Below are 16,428 nucleotides of genomic sequence, written 5' to 3' on the forward strand. Positions count from 1 at the left end.
ATTGTACTTTCAATTTCAAAGTTGAATACATGATAGTTGTAACATTTCATATGCCATCTTAGAATAGCCGAGCCTGCTATAATTGCATTTTGCATGTGTTGCATTAGGCATTTCTGTACAGTTAGGATCATGCATGATTTCTAATGAATTCCTATTTTGGCTTGGAGTACTCGGTAAGCTTTATGCTTTAGCATCCTTACATGCGTGTGAGTGACTGCCATGAATAGCATGCTTACCATGAGGCTATGTGCTTACATGATATATCTGCCTGAATGCCTGTGGGTGAAGGTTGGGTTACTTAAATTGGAATAAATCATCAAATGTTTTAAAGCCTACCTACGGGTAGCAAATCACTTTCAAAAACAAGCATGAAATGTTTCGTTCCAATTGAGGCGACCCGGTCTATATTTGCATGCTGTGCGCATCATATAGTAACCTAGGCTAATAAACCGGAATAAGAACTCACAAAGTTTTCAAAAATAGATATCATGGTTAGTAGAGGCCGGTCTATGACCGGGCGAGCGGGGGTGCTCACGAAGTGACCTTCCCCAATCGTACCCAAGTTCCCGAGCCGAAGCAACTTTGGTGATGACGGACACGTGGCCTTTTGGCACCGAGTCAGGGTTTAATAAATTTCCCAAAAATAAAATATTTAGGTGGCGACTCTGTATCTGGCAAAGCAGTCCATGTTTGGCACTACTTTTTCAAAAAATCAGTTTCTCAAAACGATTTGCCGGATTTGGACTCTTTGGTTCAGATTAGGAACCGTGACAACAAAATCGAGTCCGAGCTGTAGCGAGGTCCCCCGCGGGCTTGTTACACAACATCACAGCCTGGTTTCACTAGAACAGATATGATCACAGCTGAATGACGGTGCTCTCTACTAAATTCTATCCCAAAATAGATACCAACTTGGCAACTAATACGCACATCCCTGTACAGTTCACTGCAAAGCACATACCAGTTAAAGAGAGCCAAAACACCCCTATGGTGGGGTAGGGTTACCTTGTCCTAGTTTCGTTAGGAGTAAGGGTGTAATTTTGGCCCGGACCATTCGGGCTCAGGCCCGGCCCGGCCCATTCGGGCCTTGCGGGCTCTCGCTAAAAAATCGGGCCGGGTCGGGCCGGCCCACGGGCCAAAAAACTAGGGCCAGGCTCAAGCCCGGGCCTAGGGGTATTCGAGCTTTGGGCGGGCCAGTGGGCCGAGCCCCTGGGCTCGGGCTTTGGGTGGGTGTAAACAATTTTTTTAATTTTTCCCACCAAAATTTTATTATTTTCTATTAAAAATAACACTGGGCCTCGGGTGGGCCGGCCGGACAGGGTCTCGAGCCGGGCTTTTGGGTGGGCCTTGAGCGGGCCAATGGCCGGGCTTCAAACGATGGCCTAGGCCCTGGACCAAGGTCTCGGGCCTAAATGGGCCTTAACGAGCCAGCCCACATCGGGCCGCGGGCCAAAATTACACCCCTTGTCAGGAGCTAGGGGTTCACTACGCAAACATATGGTTTCAAACAATCCTGCATTCGGGTGAGCAATCTGTCCTAGTTTGGAACAGTCTCTATGCCTTCCGATATGCAACTAGTCAATTGGTAAAAGAGGGTGTCTCAGCAAGACCACCTAATATACCTCTCACTCCTAACACCGAGAAGTGAAAGGAGGATCAAATGGTACAGCGGTAGTCCAGATCCAAGGTTTGTGTTCCCATCGTGGCAGAGCCCGCAAACGGTCAGCCTTATGGTAAGCTTTTCCAAGCAAGCCTTTGACAAATCGTTCAGGAATAGCAGATGGCAAACACTGTGACTTAGGTGCACCAACGCAAATGCAAATAAAAATGCAAAGAAACACATAAGTGTAAATAAAACAACATATCATGAGTTCGAGTCAAGTTCTCTAAATCCCCAGTAGAGTCGCTAGAAACAGTAGACTCGACTTTCTAAACGTGCCCCCTTTCAGAGAGGCGCGAATTGGTCCTACAGTTCAAACTCCTATCACAGTTCTGAATCTACTCTTACAAAGTGCAATGTGAAACTGATAAACACCAAAGAGTCCAATCCGGAAAATCATTTTGAAAAATCAGATTTTGAATCAAATAATGCCAAAACTGGCCTACTTTGCCAGATTACAGAGTCGCCACCTGAATATTTTATTTTTGAGAAATTTAGGAAACCCTGACTCGTGCCAAGGGCCACATGTCCATCATCACCAAAGTTACCTCGGCTCAGGAACTTGGGTACGAGAGGGGAAGGTCCTGAAATGAGCACCCTCGCTCGCCCGATCAAAGGATCGACCTCTACTAAGCATGATAAGTTGTTTTATAAACACACGTGTTCTTATTCCGATTATTAGCTAACATTACTATGTGGCGTGCATGCATACAAGTATAGACTAAGTTGCGAGACTTGGAGCAAATCAATTCATGTTTGTTTTCGAAAATGGTTTGAAAATGCCACCCTTAAGTGGGCTAAAACGCGGATTTGCCACTCCCAAGTGGGCTTAAAACATGATTTGCCACTTCGCAAATTGGGCTTAAAACTCACATTTATCGAATTGTTCCAATTCAAGCAATTAAGTCTTTATCCACAGGCATTCATGCAGTTAATCACTTAAGTACATAGCCTCATGGCAAGCATGCTATCATGGCAACACTCACACTCATGCAAGTATGATAAAGCGTAAAACATACAGTGTACTCCAAGCCAAAACAAATGCTAGTTAGAAATCATGCATGATCCTAACTATACAAGATGCCTAATACAACACATGCAATGCGAATAATAGGCTCGGCTACCTAAGACGGCATATGAATGCAACAATTTGATACACGTATTCAAATAAGTATTAAATATAATGCAGTTTGAATGATGCGCCGAGCTCGGTGCATGCAAGATAAATGAATGATGCACGCATGCGAGCATAAGGTATGCTAATTGAAAATGTCCCTAATCTCACCATTGAAAGTAGTTAAATAAAAGGGAGAAAGACGTGGGGTTGGAAGACATGCATACACACACACACCCACGCACGCTTATTACAACATTGCGCCCTCACGAAGGAGGGTCTGAATAAATAAGAGCTAAGCTACACTAAGCTAAGCTAATTATTACAAAACAACTAATTAACTATTCTAGCTAATTAATTACAATACAATTGAATAACTAGCTACATTAAGCTAATTAAAATATTACAAAACAAATTGAACTAATTAATTACAACACATGTAATGATTAGCTACAACTAGCTAATAAAGCAATAAAGTGGCCTCACGGGCGAGGGAGACATGCATGCTCGTTCGGCTTTCTCCTGAAAATCCATCGCCTTGCCATCGGCTACCTCTGTTTACACTAATCTTGATCTCTGAAAACTGAACCAACTTCCAGACTGCCTCTATTTCAAAATAGGAACATTCTTGTACAAAAATGGACTGGTGGCCAGTCGGCCACAGAAGGTGGCTGTCGGCCACCTAAACTGGTCGGTCGGCCAGTATAAGTGGCCAGTCGGCTACTTCATATGGCCGGTCGGCCACTGCTTTTTCCAGACTTTTGTTTTTGTTGCAACAAAGAGCAACGGAGGCAAAACAATGTATTTTACAAGAAATGTGTGTACTGCCACCTCCTTATCATTAATTTCTCAAGCTCAAAGGAGTATGACACTTGGCTCTCAAGCCACAAATCAAGCATTTTCATGCATGATGGCCAAAAAACCAAGCTTGTATAAGCTCAATGAATGCACAAATAAGACTCAAAGGGCCACCACCCTATCATGCATGATCAAGGGTGACGACGACCAAGAAATGTGACGCGTTTCATCACTTTGAGTATGAAACGTCCTACATTTTTTGTGTTTGGATTAACGTCCGATCCAAACACATGCAATGCAAACACAACAAGCTTATCTTGGTCATGTTTTACTTGCTTCAATTTTGTTTACTCATTTTAGCATTACCAAGTCATTCTTTAATTGGTTAAGTCCAAGATGAGTGTCCTCTAATGAGAGGGGGGTCAACCAAAGGATGGTTTAAGACATGAGAGAGATCATGCCTTTGGCTAGAAGGAACCCTCAGAAGAGAATTAAAGCCATTGAGCACAAGCTCTATCTCAAGCTTAAACACAATCATAAGGTTAACAAACCCTCAAAACGAATGGAAAAATGAAGAAATAAAGGAGGTTGTAGACTTTTTAGTGCTGAAATGGCATGCAAAAGACACTAAATCATGCAAGCAACACATACACAACATGTTAAAAGCCAAAAGTATCAAAACTAGTGAAGAGCACTACGCTAGAGGCATGCAATATTAAGCTTAAATGACCAAATCAGCTCTGGACAGAGCTTAAACATGCCAAATCAGTAGCCAAAACATGCTAGGATTAAAACATAAGAGACAAGAAAAACATGCGCACATGATAGCTCGCAAACAAGGCTCAAAACACAACTCTCAAAAGCAATGAAAGAGTGAAATAAGTGAGAGTGTGACAAAGATATATGCGCTAATTACATGCAAAATGATGCTATAACATGCAAACAACTCATGTAAGACATGCTAGAGGCCTTAAAACACAAAGCTAGTGAAGCCATTTACACTATAACTATACAAAACATGGCTCATATGATCAAAGCAACTCAAAACAGAGCTAAATCATGTCAAATCAGTAGCTAAAACATGCTTGAATTAAGCTACAAAAGGATAGAAAAACATGCTCACATGTTAGGCCATCAACACTTGCAAACAAGACACAAGGTGGGGAGGCCACCCTCTCCTATTTTGGACCTCAAAACCAAGTTTTTGCCACTGAAATTTTCCTGGAATTCAGTGGTTAAAAGGGCAAAAAAGGTTGTTTTGAAAGCTTTGAAACATGGCACAACACTTAGCAAACAAGCTACAAAAGAGGGTGAACCACCCTTAACTCCAAAACAAACTTCAAACCATTATTTTAACCATAAAAACAGAGTTTTTTAGAAGTTAAAACCAGTCTAAAACTAGCATGCAAAGGTGGCCAAACAAGCAACTAAAACAAAGCTTTAAAGAGGTAAGCTTAATACCCTTGAAGCATAGCAACAAACAGCACAATTTCTGAGGTCAAAGCACTCTTAGAAGCTCAAGCAAGGCCTCAAAGAACCTCAGCTCCAAGGTGAAGGTGTTTGATCAAGGGTCTTAGTGCAAATGTGTAGAGAAAACTCACTTTCAAGCACAAAATATATATATAGAGAGAGAGAGAGAGAGAGAAAATTCTAGAGAGAGAGGGAGAAATTTTGCTCACAAAATTTTGTAACCCCTTAAATGGGGAAGGGACCTCCCCTTATATAGAAATGCGAGCCAAAGCTTGCTTCCACGTGTATGGAGGATGTATTCAGTGATCAACAGCTGGCACAGCTGGCACAGCTGGCAAAGAAAATATCTGAAAAAAGAAAAAAATGGCCATCGGCCACTTTAGGTGGCCGGTTGGCCACCTCCCTTAGCCAACCGACCATTTCAAGTGGCCGACAAGTGCCAAAAGTGGCCGACAAGGCCTTTTCCCACTCCAGGCAAGAGGCACCAAGGTTTGGTCTAAAAACAAGCACAAAACAAAGAGGTTTAGAGGTCCAAAGACAAGGCGTTCCGCCGAGAACTTTGGGTACTCAAAACGAGCACAAACATGTATAATCATCGAGTGCACAAACGATGACGTCTGAGTCTTAAAGTCGGTCAAAAATGGGGTATCTACAGCAAGTTGGCTGGGTGAAAAATGAAAGTCTTGTCTATGGCAAGAAAAACTACCTTGATTCAATTTGTGACCACAGCTATTCCCACATACCCCATGCAAACTGTGGCAATCCCTAAGAGGGTTTGTAATGAAATTGATCGCATCAAGCAAAACTTCCTCTGGAAGGACATTGTGGACAAGAAAAAGATTCATCTTGTGAAATAGGATGAGGTGTATAAAAGTAAAAAGTTTGAGGGCTGGGAATCAAAAAAGCTTGTGAGCAAAACATTGCCCTACTCTCCAAACTTGGTTAGAAAATCCTCAATAATGAGAATAGATTGTGGATTAAGGTTCTCAAGGCCAAATACCTAAAGAACTCCAATATTTGCAACTGGAAGAAAAGAAAAAAAGCTTCTCATGTGTGGAAAAGCATAACTAAAACCAGGAACATCTTGATTAAAGTTGTCAAATGTTCCATTGGTGATAATTCTAATGTCAATCTTTGGAAGGACTGGCGGTGTGGTGCTAAACCTTTGGCAGATCTTATTCCACAATTACATGTTAACTCAGATTTGATTAAGGTGACTTTTTTCCTTAATGAGGAAAGTGACTAGGATGTGAACATTGTTAACCACAGCTTCCTAACCAATGTGGCTGAAATTATTTTTAAAGAAAAACCCCCTCTTTATAATCCAAATCCTGATTAGCCATATTGGAAAGGATCCCTGGATAGTTGTTTCTCAACATCTAGTGCCTATAACTTGTTTATGGAACATGATGAGCAAAGAGAAAATTGGCAGTGGCTCTGGAAATGCAGACTTCCTTAGATCAACATCTAGTGCCTATACACGATTAAAATTCCTCAATTCTCACACTCTCTCTCGCTTATCCCTAACCCCCTCTCTCTCTGGCTACAAACTCTCTCTCTCTCTCTCTACAAATGATGATATTATGACCTCTGCCGCCGTGGTGGAAGACCTTAGGGTCTCTTTGGCCGACACAGATGAGTGTTTGGAGCAAGCCAGAGCTCAAGAGGTCTATCTAAGCTGCCGTTTAGGGTTTCGGTCACCGGAGTACATAGAAAATAAGTTCGGTCAACCTATTCATCGGATTTGTAACATCCATCGAACTCCGCCCACTGTCGCGTTGCCATCTCCACATTGTGTCCACGGCGTCTTGTTTAATATCAATGACCTCGATGACCTCTCACTCTTCTGTAAAGCTACCGTCATGTCTCCGTCGCACTGATTTACAACGTCAAACACAAGGCCTACAAAAGCAGATCCGGTGACTACAAATTCAGATGGGAGATGAAAAAGATCATGCTTGCCATTGCCGATGGAACTGCCACTAGTCGCGACTCCGACGCCATGTTCTCTATATCTGTTGCCGCCTCCACCTCCTTGGATATCTGTTTTCAGGTCTGTTCCATCTCGAACTGAAGTTCAGAAAGCCATATCTGATCTTCAAAGGTAAAATCCTTGAAAAATTCAGCCATATCTGTTGTCCTTTATGTGTGTGTGTGTGTGTGTGTGTGTGTGTGTTTGTGGATGTATGCATATGCATACATGAGTGAGGGTTTTGATTTTTATTTTGATGTAAGTTTGCTTTCTTTTTTATTAATTGTTTCTTTGTTGCTAAATTGTTTTTGATTTTGAGAAATTTTTGTGTTGTGAGTGAGCAATGTGAATTGTGTATATGTAATAGATAATAGAGAAACCGAAGAGATGATACAGAAGAGGCGATACCGAAAAGGCAAATGAGTGCGAAGAAGTAGAAGAACAATGGCTATGAATGTTAATCCAATCAGTGTTCTTGAAGCACCATTCCCATTTTTGTATATGTTGTTTGTGATTGTAATTTGTGTATTACAAGAGAGAGAAAGAGACAGATACAAAGAGAGAGAGAGAACGGTGGCTGTGAATGTTTGAACAGATAAGAAAAAAATTGGTTGTGAATGTTTGAACAAATAAGAAAAAAAAAAATTTAACCGATAAATAAGTTGACTAGGATAGATTATACCATGATCTGTTCATTCTAAAAATTGAATAGATAAAAATAGATTTCAACTGGCTCAAGAATTTCAATAGATAGGAAAAATTAGAGAGAAACTCACAGAATTTGGACAGATAGGGTAAAAAAATTGGACATATAAGAAGAAAAGAATGAACAGATAGAAAATAATTTAAATAGATAGATATAAATTTGAACAGATAATCAATGAAAAGTCACTAGATTAAAAAAGTCAAATAGGGGTAAAATTAGAAACAAAATTTATTCCAAAACTAAAAGGATTTCTCACCAATTTATTTTACAAAATGTGAATTTCTCACAAAAATTATTCACTGAACTTATATCATTTTTAATTTGGATTTTTTAACAATTTTCTCTAAAGAATAAGAATGAAGTGGAGACAATTATAGCAATTTCTACTTTTACCAAAAAGAAAAAAAAAATTATACTCTTCTCTCTTCATTTATATTTAATACGGAACCTCCTGTGAATTGTTATTTTATAACAAGTTAATAATCAAACAATAACATGTGATTGATTTCAATTTTTTAATTAAGAAAATGGAAGGAAAAATCACATAAGATCATAATATGCGAGATGACCCCAATACCAATTCTCCCAATCCTGATCGAAACGATTACATGACTAAACTTATCACAATATGATCATAATATAGGAAATCATGGTAGGATCCTGATTCAATTACAAGTTGACCATAATAGTCTTGTTAATTATGCAAGTCTCATAGCAACTTAAAACAATTTTTTTTTTTTTTTTATCAGTAGAAATTTCTATTAAGATAAGTCAAACAATACTTACAGAAGAGTTTATTCAACAAAACAAAAAATAAAAATCAACCAACATTCATCAAGGAGAAAATTATGAAAATATCCAAATGCAAAAACTTGTACTGCGAAATAAATGCCGATCATAAGAGTTCGATAATAGAGCAATCTTGGGATAAAATCATATGTTACAATCATAGAGAGAGTAAGCTACCAAATTTTGTTTGCGAAAATTTAGAAGTGAATGAAATTGGATTCCATTCGAATGAAGGGTGTAATCTTACAACCATTATGAATGGTCACAAATACTTTGATAAATACCATTCCCATGGCATTCATTTGTTAAGAAATTTTAAGATTCATAATTATGTCTAGTCAAATATATAAAAGAGAGTACATGACACAAATTGGTTCACTGAACACTTAAAAACTTGTGCAATTTTTTGTGTGTGGTGATCATTGTATCTTTGAAAACAAGACGTCCATCAATCGCAAGTACCATAGGCGAGGGTGAATTTCTGCCTTAAAAGACATAATATTCAAACATTGATCTCGATCATAATCTACACTAAGTTTACAGAATTTTTTATATTTTATTTTATTATTTATTTACATTAAATTAATTTTTCTGAAATTATTTTCCTACCGTTCATGGGACTAAATTGGCTCCAATATGAGAGACAAGCTTCACTATTTTTTCACGTGGCTGACACTTGACCATCAATGGTTTAGCCTTGGGTGCGATGAACCCACCACTCACTTCGCTCATATCAACCATTTCCTTGCTAACCCTTCTCCAATCAAAGCATTGAATCAGGGAGCCCAATGCCAGCCCAACGATGCGCAAGCCCAACCCCTCCCCAGGACACCCCTACTACCAGACCCAAAGGGCATCAACTTGAATCCATCTCTAAACCCATCTAGCCCTTGAAATCTTTCAGGCTTGAACTTGCTGGGCTCCATCCAAATGTTGGGATCATTTTGTATGGCCCACATGTTCACCAGTAACATCGTGCCACGTGGGATGAGAAAACCTTGTACGGTGCAATCTGCCGATGATTCATGCGGTAAGAGTAAAGGGACTATTGGATGTATTCGCAATGTCTCATTAATGATGCAGCGAAGGTATGGAAGTTGAGACACATCGGATTCATCGATCAATCGATCTTGTCCAACACAATTGTCGATTTCAATTTGTGCCTTGTTTAAAATCTCTGGATTGTTGAGCAAATATGACATTGCCCACTCTATAGTTCCGGCTGATGTGCCGGTCCCTGCTCGTAGTAGTACCTACATAATTAAACAGTGAATATAGTCATATTAATTTTCATTATGGAAATAATTCATACATAATTAAATCACAGAAGATAATTAAAAAGTATAGTTGGCAAGGTAATTATTCAGTATTTTCAAAATATGAACACGTGATACTCTATAAAGTTTTGATTGGATGGTGAGATTCATGGTGGCTGGAGAACACATAAATACAAGTCTCTTACCAGCAAAAGGCTTTTGATATTCTCATCAGTGTAGTACTCAGGTTCTGTATCATGAAGAGATAACATGATTTCAATCATGGTCCTCCTTCTTTCCATCTCACCATTAAAACAAGATTGATTATCAGACCGATGTTGATCTGTCAAATCCTGCATAAACTTATCTCTCTTCTCAAATATTCTAATTAACTTCTTCTCCAACCCTTTATTAATCCCAAACCACTTCAAAAATGGCAAGAAATCTTCAACATTCCTATCTGCCGCCAAATTAGCCGTCTCTTTCACTATCTCTTGGAACCTCTTCACTCCCTCCGAGCTCTCCACACCCTCGCCGTAGTACGTCTTCCCCGCAATCATCCTCGTCATGACATTGAAGGTGAGCTGGAAGCTTACAGACTTCATATCCACCACTTGATCTGGATTTGCGGATGAGACTTTATATATACGGTGGATCAGCGATCGGACCTCGTCGACGCGGATGTGAGAGAGCATCGGGAGGCGGTGGGAGGAGAGAAGCTCGATGGAGGCGATGCGGCGGTGGTTTCGCCAGTGGTCGCCGTAGGGTGCCCATGCCACGGTGGTGTAGTTGTAGCCGAAGATTTTTCCGGCGAGTAGCCTAGGGCGGTTTGCGAAGACGATGTCGTTTCGTACAAAGCATTCTTCGGCGGCGGACGGGGAGGAGACGAGGAGGACACGGCGGGAGCCGAACCTGAGGAGAAGGAGCGGACCGTAGCGGTGGGAGAGCTTGGACAGGGTTTGGTGAATCGGTTTTTTTAAGAGGTGGAAGTGACCGAGTAAGGGTAGAGTTGGGAAAGGGCTTGGTGGGAGGTTTTGGAGCTTGCCAAGAATGTGATTGGCCAAGACATAGAAAGATAAAAACAGAGCAAGGTATATCAACAGAGTAGCTTCCATGATGTTCAGATGTTCTGGGATAAAAAGAGTAGTGCCATATATATGTATATATAGGGGGTGTTTGGCAAGAAAAAAAAAATAGTTTAGTTTAGGCTAAAATTCACAAAAAGATAAAATAGGCTAAAATACCTAATAAGACAAAATATCACAGTAAACTTATAATCATTTCATTTTTTCTCTCACAAATATCACATCAAACCACAAAAAAATCCAATCATCTTTCTAAACACAAAAATTTTAGCCTACTAAGGCACCGTTTGGGAAGAAGGTTTCCAGACTTTTTTGACTATTTTAGTCACAAAAAACAAAATAGGCTATTTTAGCCACAACAAACAAAACGTCACATCTAACCCATAATCATTACACTCTTCTCTCACAAAAAAAAGTCAAAAAGTCCTTCCCAAACCAAGCTTTTTAGCCCAAGCAAAAATAGTCAAAAAAATTAAAACGCCAAAAAGTCAATCCACTTCCCAAACGGAGGCTAAAATAGCCTACTAAAATAGCAATTTCCCAAACGAAGCCATAGGGTTGGTTTGGAGGGTGGATTGATTTTTTAATTTTTTGGTTATTTTAAATTGGGGTTAAAAAATTTCATTTGAAAAGAATTTTATGATTTTTTTAATTTTTTGTGAGAGAAATAATGTAATGATCATGGTTTGAATGTGATGTTTTGTCTTATTAGATTAAAAAATATATTTTGTTTTTTTGTGGTTAAAATAATCTCAAACCCAACCCAACCCTTCTTTCCAAACGAAGCTATATATCTATATAATAAAGCAGAATGATTTTTTGAATTTGTTCTACACACATTTGTCCTACTAGGACATTTGAACGGCTCAGATCTATTCAAATTATAAAACAACGGTTAAGATATATTTTTTAAAAAATATCTCACATGTATATTTTCTATTTTTCTGTTTCTCTCTCTTACTTTTTCCTTTTCTCACCCATCCTTCCATGATCTCATGATCCCACCTTCCCCTCTCTTTTCTTTTTATTTTTTATTTTCTTCCATTTTTATTTTTCTCGCTATTTGTTTTTTTTTTTTTCTCATTTTCGTTCAATATATTTTACTTATATTTTCATATAATGTATGTATACTCGTAATACACTAGAACATTACGGACATACATACAATTTTCATATAATTATATAAGTAAAAGAAGTATTGTATATATGCCCGTGGAAATTGTATGTATGCTAGGCACATCTATCTATCTAGCTAAATATTATATAAGCAAAAACGAGTTTTCGCTAGGAGTTTTGTAAGAACTTCAAAATTTTAGAATAAATTCGTGATTTTATCAAATTAAAAATTAAATTTAAATAGTGTTGGGATTATAATTATATTCTAATCCTAATATTATTTATATCATGCATTTAGGCACGGGCATACGCTAGTATTTTAATAAAGCATGAAGAGTGTTGAATCTTCAACATATTTTTATCCTAGTAGGACATTTGGATGGCTCAGATCTGTTCAAATTATAAAATAATGGCGAAGATATATTTTTCAAAAAATGTTCTACATATACATTTTCTACTTTTCTGCTACTCTATCTCTTACTTTTTCCTTTTCTCACACCACTCCTTCCATGATCCCATAATTCCACCTTCCTCTCTCTTTTATTTTTATTTTTTATTTTCTCCCGCTTTTATTTTTCTCCCTATTTGTTTATTTTTTTATTTCTTTTCTTTTTGTTCAATATATTTTACACATATTTCCATACAATGTATATATGCCCGTAATACACTAGAACATTATGGGCATACGTACAATTTTCATATAATTATATAAGCAAAAGCAGTATTGTATGTATGCCTGTGGAAATTGTATGTATGCTAGGCACATCTATCTATCTAGCTATATATTATATAAGCAAAAGCGAGTTTTTGAAGCGGCTTGGCATGAGAATTTCAACACCATTGTTGCTAATAACTGGCCCAGGCAAAATAATAATCTTTTGGGAAAGTTGGATTCCATGGCTTCTGTCTTGTAGGACTGGAACAAAAATACTTTCGGTAACATTTTTCGGCGTAAGCGCTGGTTGCTTGGCAGAATTAATGGGATCCAAATTTCCCAAGCCAAAAACTACTCTCATAATTTACATCAACTGGAAAATGAGCTTACTTTTGAGTATAATAGAGTTTTATATCAAGAAGAGTTATTTTGGTTTCAAAAATCTCGTGTTAACTGGATTACTCAGGGTGAGCGGGATACAAAATTTTTTCATTTGTCTACCCTTATCAAGAGAAGAAAAACAAAAATTGAAGTTTTGAAAAATGAGGAAGGGGTTTGGGTGGATAATCCCACGTAGTTAAAAAGTCTGGTTAATGCTTATTTTCAAAACCTTTTTGCCCATACTCACACTATTGAACTTGATCATTGGAGTAATCTGACCAAACATATCAGCCCTGAGGACCAATGTGAAATGAGCAGAAATGTGTCTACTGAAGACACTTGGAGGGCTGTCAAGAACATCAAAGCTTTTAAGGCACCAGGTAGGGATGGGTTCCAAGCCATATTTTACCATACCTTTTGGAAGATTGTGGGACAATCTGTCATCAATTTTGTCCAAACTTGTTTTTCTTCTTATCGCATCCCTACTGAGATTAATAGAACTATTGTAGCCCTTATCCCGAAAGTGGCTAATCCTGAGAGTGTGAAACAATTCAGGCCTATTAGTTTGTGTAATGTCACTTACAAAATCATTTCAAAAATTCTTGTTAACAAAATTAGGCCTATCTTGAATGATATTATTAGTCCTAACCAGAGTAGTTTCATTCCGAGTCGGTTCACTCATGATAATATCTTAATCACCCAGGAAGCCATTCATACTCTGAATAAGAACAAGGGGAAGGTGGGTTTCATGGTTTTTAAAATTGATCTCGAAAAGGCGTATGATAACATTTCTTGGAATTTCCTTCACCAAATTTTGCAAGAATTCCACTTTGATCAAAATTTGGTGAATCTGATTATGAGCTGTGTCACTAGTGTGAACACAGCTATCTTGTGGAATGGTGAACCCCTTGAAGAGTTCAAACCAGCTAAGGGCTTAAGACAAGGGGATCCTCTATCCCCTTATCTATTTGTGTTATGTATGGAACGACTCTCAGCCATGATTAGCCAACAAGTGCAAGATAAACATTGGATTGGGCTTAGCTTGGCTAAGAATGGACCTAACATATCACATTTGTTTTTTACGGATGATCTGATTTTGTTTGCCAAAGCTAATGAGCATAATTGTAACACTATTTTAAAAGTCTTGAATGAGTTTAGTGAAATCTCGGGATTGAAGATTAACCTTCATAAATCACATTTGTTTGTGTCTCCCAACATTGCCAGAAGAAAAGCAGCCCAGTTCAGTAATATGTGTGGCATTCTTTTAACCTGTAATTTGGGGAAATACCTGGGGACCCCTTTGTTGCATGATAGAGTGTCCAAAAATCATTTTATGTTTATTTTGGAAAAAAATGAAGAATAAACTTACAGGGTGGAAATCTGGGATGTTGTCCTTGGCAGGGAGAGCAACCTTGATACAATCTGTCACTAGTGCTATCCCAAGCTATACCATGCAAACTTTGGAACTCCCAAGGAAAGTTTGTGATGAGATTGATAAAATCAATAGAAACTTTCTTTGGGGTGACAGTCTTGAGAAAAAGAAAGTTCATCTTATTAATTGGGATCAGGTTTGCAAGATGAAAAAATATGGGGGTCTTGGGATCCGCAAGGCTAGAGATCAAAATCTAGCTCTTCTCTCCAAATTGGGATGGAAAATGTTAATTGGAGAGAATTCTCTCTGGGTTGATGTGTTAAAAAATAAATACTTGGGACAACAGCCTTTCTTAATTAAAAAGAAAGGCAAGAGTATATCTCACATTTGGAAAGGTATCCTTAATACCAGGGAGCTCCTGGTTTAGGGAGTTCGCTGGAAGCTTGGCAAAGGTAACAAAGTGAGAATTTGGAAAGATTGGTGGTGTGGTGATGGGGCCTTTGAATTTGTTGTGGACACACTTACCAATCAAACTACAAATTGTGAGCATACTACTGTGGAGTCTCTTCTTGATACTCATGGTGATTGGGACTTAAATCATTTGAAAAGTTCCTTTCCATTACCTATGGTTGAAGCTATTGTAAAGCTACAACCACCTAGGTTTACTGCTGGAGAAGACACTCCCAGATGGATTAAATCCTTTGATGGGGAATTCTCCACATCTAGTGCCTATGATTTAATTGTTGATCATCATAATCAGGAAAGGGATTGGGGTTGGATTTGGAAGCTTAAGTTTCCTCAGAAACTTAAAAGCTTCTTGTGGCTTGTCCTCCATGGAAAAATTCTTACTAACAAAATGAGAAACCTAAGGGGTATTACTTTTGATCCCAATTGCCCTTACTGTGCTAATGTGGAAGATCTTGAACATTTGCTTTGGTGTTGTCCCAAAGCCATCCAAATATGGTGCCATGTTTATAGTAAGGAGTGGTACTGCAGTAGGCTTTTGTTACCTTGGCCAGATTGGATCATCCAAAATATGAAAGGGAAGAACCATAATTCCTACCTATTCCTCATCTCCCTTTGGACTATTTGGAAAAATCGAAATAAAATGGTTTTTGAATCAAAAACTATTAATATCCATGAGAGTGTTAAATTCATATCAGATTATGCCAAAACTATCTTTCAAGCTTTTAGATTGGATGTTACTCAACCACTTCAAGCTAAAAGTATTTCTGTGTGGTCTTGTCCAAATGCAGGAAAACTCAAGCTTAACACGGATGGTAGCACTCGCAGGCATGGAGGAGGCGAAGGTTTTGGTGGTTTATTTCGGGATGAATCTGGGTCATGGATAAGTGGATACTATGGTAGACTTGAAATATGTACCAGCCTAGAAGCGGAACTTTGGGCAGTCTACAAGGGGCTGACTATAATACTTCAACAAGGCTTCAATCAAGTGATTCTAGAAACCGATGCGGAGCAAGTGGTGAAACTATTGAGTAAGGATCTGGGCGAAAAATGTCCTTTCTGGGGCATTGTGGAAGATGCGCGTATTATCATGAGAGGATGTGACTGCTCCATCCAGCATATTCGAAGGGAAGCTAATATTTGTGCTGATGCAATGGCCAAGCTAGGTGAATACCAACCGACAGAGTTGCTTATTGTAAATGAACCACCTGAAGAACTGCGCACCTTGCTTGTTGCGGACATTGTTCATCTCTCTCAGGAGAGCGGTAGGATGTAGTCCTTCTTTTGTCTTTTCCTTTCCGATGTACCCAAAAAAAAAAAAAAACGAGTTTTCGTAAAAAGTTTTGTGAGAACTCCAAAATTTTATAATGAAATTGTGATTTTATCAAATTAAAAAAAATTAAATAATGTTGAGATTACAATTATATTCTAATTCTAATATTATTTACACCGTACCTTCAAGTATGGACATACGCTAATATATATATATATATAGAGAGAGAGAGAGAGAGAGAGAGTGAGAGTGTGTGTGTGGGGGGGAAGGGGGGGCTCGGGGGCTTTATAACTCTATTCAAAATTGTTGATTTTTT

General features: G+C 38.5%; 2 protein-coding genes across 4 annotated transcripts in view; one reads left to right on the forward strand and one right to left on the reverse strand.

Moving 5' to 3' along the window:
- LOC114300550 (uncharacterized) overlaps nt 1-16,135 on the forward strand; it is a 40,490-nt gene extending 24,355 nt beyond the window's left edge. Inside the window, exons 1-2 of one of the 3 annotated variants that reach the window (XR_014365092.1) lie at nt 827-7,146; nt 7,382-7,672. Coding sequence is in view for 1 of the 3 variants with exons in the window: in XM_082921875.1 (XP_082778001.1) it covers nt 15,631-16,115 (485 nt within the window). In the remaining 2 variants the exon portion in view is untranslated. Of the gene's footprint in view, nt 1-826; nt 7,147-7,381; nt 7,673-15,630 lie in introns of those variants that run through there. The other 2 variants (XR_014365091.1, XM_082921875.1) reach the window with 2 other exon arrangements.
- Nucleotides 8,958-10,910, reverse strand: LOC114300547 (cytochrome P450 81Q32). Its single transcript, XM_028245412.2, is given in 3 exon segments — nt 8,958-9,342; nt 9,345-9,762; nt 9,972-10,910. Coding segments are annotated over 3 exon segments (1,548 nt in total). The 5' UTR covers nt 10,881-10,910; the 3' UTR covers nt 8,958-9,121.
- Nucleotides 16,136-16,428: the final 293 nt, after the last annotated feature.

Source organism: Camellia sinensis, chromosome 3 (assembly GCF_055761805.1).
Source record: "Camellia sinensis isolate YWXY chromosome 3, ASM5576180v1, whole genome shotgun sequence".
Lineage (NCBI taxonomy): Eukaryota > Viridiplantae > Streptophyta > Magnoliopsida > Ericales > Theaceae > Camellia > Camellia sinensis.